The 2,836-nt window shown below is 36.5% G+C and overlaps 1 protein-coding gene across 1 annotated transcript in view; it reads left to right on the plus strand.

Annotated features, from left to right (window-relative positions):
- Nucleotides 1-1,012, plus strand: part of CITED2 (Cbp/p300-interacting transactivator, with Glu/Asp rich carboxy-terminal domain, 2) — a 2,284-nt gene extending 1,272 nt beyond the window's left edge. The window contains exon 3 of the mRNA XM_006776182.2: nt 1-1,012. This exon is cut by the window's left edge and continues 6 nt beyond it. Within this exon, the coding sequence (XP_006776245.1) occupies nt 1-159 (159 nt within the window). The 3' untranslated portion in view covers nt 160-1,012.
- Nucleotides 1,013-2,836: the final 1,824 nt, after the last annotated feature.

Here is a 2,836-nt window from a genome sequence, read left to right on the forward strand (position 1 = left end):
GACACTGATTTCATCGACGAGGAAGTGCTTATGTCCTTAGTGATAGAAATGGGTTTGGACCGCATCAAGGAGCTGCCTGAACTCTGGCTGGGGCAAAACGAATTTGATTTCATGACGGACTTCGTGTGCAAACAGCAGCCCAGTCGAGTAAGCTGTTGACTCGATCGAAACCCAGCGAAAGAAATCAAACCCTCCAACTTCTTCGGTGTGAATTAAAAACATTCCCTTAGACACAGTATCTCACTTTTCAAATCTTGAAAGGTTTGAGAACTTGGAAACAAAGTAAACTATAAACTTGTACAAATTGGTTTAAAAAATTGCTGCCACTTTTTTTTTTCCTGTTTTTGTTTCGTTTTTGTAGCCTTGACATTCACCTCCCTTATGTAGTTGAAATATCTAGCTAACTTGGTCTTTTTTGTTGTTTGTTTTTACTCCTTATTTCCTCACTTTCTCCAGTGCTCAACTGTTAGATATTAATCTTGGCAAACTGCTTAATCTTGTGGATTTTGTAGATGGTTTCAAATGACTGAACTGCATTCAAATTTATGAGTGAAAGGAAAAATTGCATTAGTTGGTTGCATGAACTTTGAAGGGCAGATGCACAAACTCTGCCATCTCGCTTCATTTTTTTAACTATGCATTTGAGTACAGACTAATTTTTAAAATATGCTAAACTGGAAGATTAAACAGATGTGGGCCAAGCCGTTCTGGATCAGGAAAAGTCATACTGTTCACTTTCAAGTTGGCTGCCCCCCCTCCCCCATATGTACAGACAATAATAGGGTGTGTGGAATGTCGTCAGTGGCAAACATTTCACAGATTTTTATTTTGTTTCTGTCTTCAACATTTTTGACACTGTGCTAATAGTTATATTCAGTACATGAAAAGATACTACTGTGTTGAAAGCTTTTTAGGAAATTTTGACAGTATTTTTGTACAAAACATTTTTTTGAAAAAATACTTGTTAATTTATTCTATTTTAATTTGCCAATGTCAATAAAAAGTTAAGAAATACTTGTTTTCTAGAAGTCATTTGGGGGTGGTTGTTCCCTCTGGAGGATTTCCTTTTTTTCTCTGTAAATGGAACACTTTATTGATGAGCGTGAGCATTCCAAAGAGTAAATCACTGGACACTAAAACAGGTCATGATGAGCTTAAGCGAGGAGCAGGATTTAACATAATTGGCATAATGCTTCGTTGTTACCATTGAAACATGTCTCTTGGTGTGGTTTTAATCAAAAGCTACAAAGTTGTCAAAGCTTTTTTTCCCCCCCTTAATTGCCATCAAATTCAAGTATACTCTAGAGTTAGAAAGGTTTATTATACTAAACATTACGGATATTTTTGTCATAGTATGGAAGAGGGAAAATTTAAGTGTTTCTGGCTATACCTGATTCAACTACTTCAAAGGAGGTAGAAGGGAGTAATATTCTGGGAGATTGATGAGGATGGCATTATATAGAAATCTTTATCTGTAGTGATGAATCTTACTTCTCAGTGAAAGTACTAAGGAAAGGCACACACACCGCTACCTTAATATCTGAAATAGCTTCTGACTGGCTTATAGTTCTAAGAGGAAGGTGGAGCAGAATTATACCTCGAGGCTTTCTATTTGTTCTCCTATAATATTTAAAATTTACTCAGATAGGTTGAGTCAAAGGTCAAATTACAGTCTTTACAAGATGTTCCCTCTCAAGCATGCCCTGTTTTCCAGAATACTGAGCCTTTTCTGTCACAGGCATTGGGTGCAAAGGACATAAGGATAAGGTCATTTTAATTTTACCTAAATGGATTATCAAGAATATATAACTACAGTTCAGTAAGTAGATGTTAGGTTTTACCTTATATAATCAAATGAAAAAGTAATATTGTTAAAATCTCACATTATCTCTGTTGGCAGGAGAAAGAATTTTTTGTTTTCCTAGCTTATCTTATAAGGGCAACACACCTACATTAACGAGAGAGGGGAAAAAAGTATTTTGTATTTAACCTACTGGAGGAGTAAAGAAATGTAGATTGGAGAAAAGTCTCACTATTTTAAAAGGGAATTTCATTTAGACAGATTCCAATCTTTAAGCCTATTTTGTAATTAAAAAGGAGAGGAGGGTATATAGAAGTATTAAATAATAAACAGTGGGTCTTGCATAAAGGCTGACTCCAGTATAATTCAGATCACCTACATTCATTCCATAATTCTATAGCCAAGACAGACCATTAAAATTAAGACGCACACGCCACTATAATTGACACTCCTATTAAAAATTATGTTCTAAATAATTTCTCTGAAAACACACTGTCATTGAAAACCCCACCCCATTTTTAAAAGCTGATCCAGATTTCCCACATTAATAGTTAAAGCTGAAGTTTTCTTCAGCTAAGATATGTCAATACTAAATCTGCAATCAGCAGTAAGTCTTCCTGCCTAAGCATTTTCACCGTTAAGTTTTTCTTTTTTTTCCAGAGGCTCAAGTGAAAAAATATGTTTGCATACATATTAATACAGCAATTCTAGTTCTTTTCCACTTGTGCCAGGAAAAAAAGGGAAACCTATTGGAGGCATTGTTCTTTTGCAAAAAGAAAGAAGCAAAAGAATTGTCTTGCCACCACCCTTCACCATGTATTCTGCCAGGGAATAAGCCACAACACCTGCTCTGTCACTAAATTCCTCCTGCTGCTCTAACCCGGACACGTATGTGGAGATGCAGGGCTCAAGGAACTATTATTAGATCCTGAGCCCATCTCTGCCAGAACAGAGGACTCAAACAGAGGAGCTGGGTTGAAAGCACCATTTCTCTTCAGTACAAATACAACCCGCCCCCCTCCTCCCTCCCATTCA

The sequence above is a fragment of the Myotis davidii genome, unplaced genomic scaffold (genome assembly GCF_000327345.1).
Source record: "Myotis davidii unplaced genomic scaffold, ASM32734v1 scaffold266, whole genome shotgun sequence".
Taxonomy (NCBI): Eukaryota; Metazoa; Chordata; class Mammalia; order Chiroptera; family Vespertilionidae; genus Myotis; species Myotis davidii.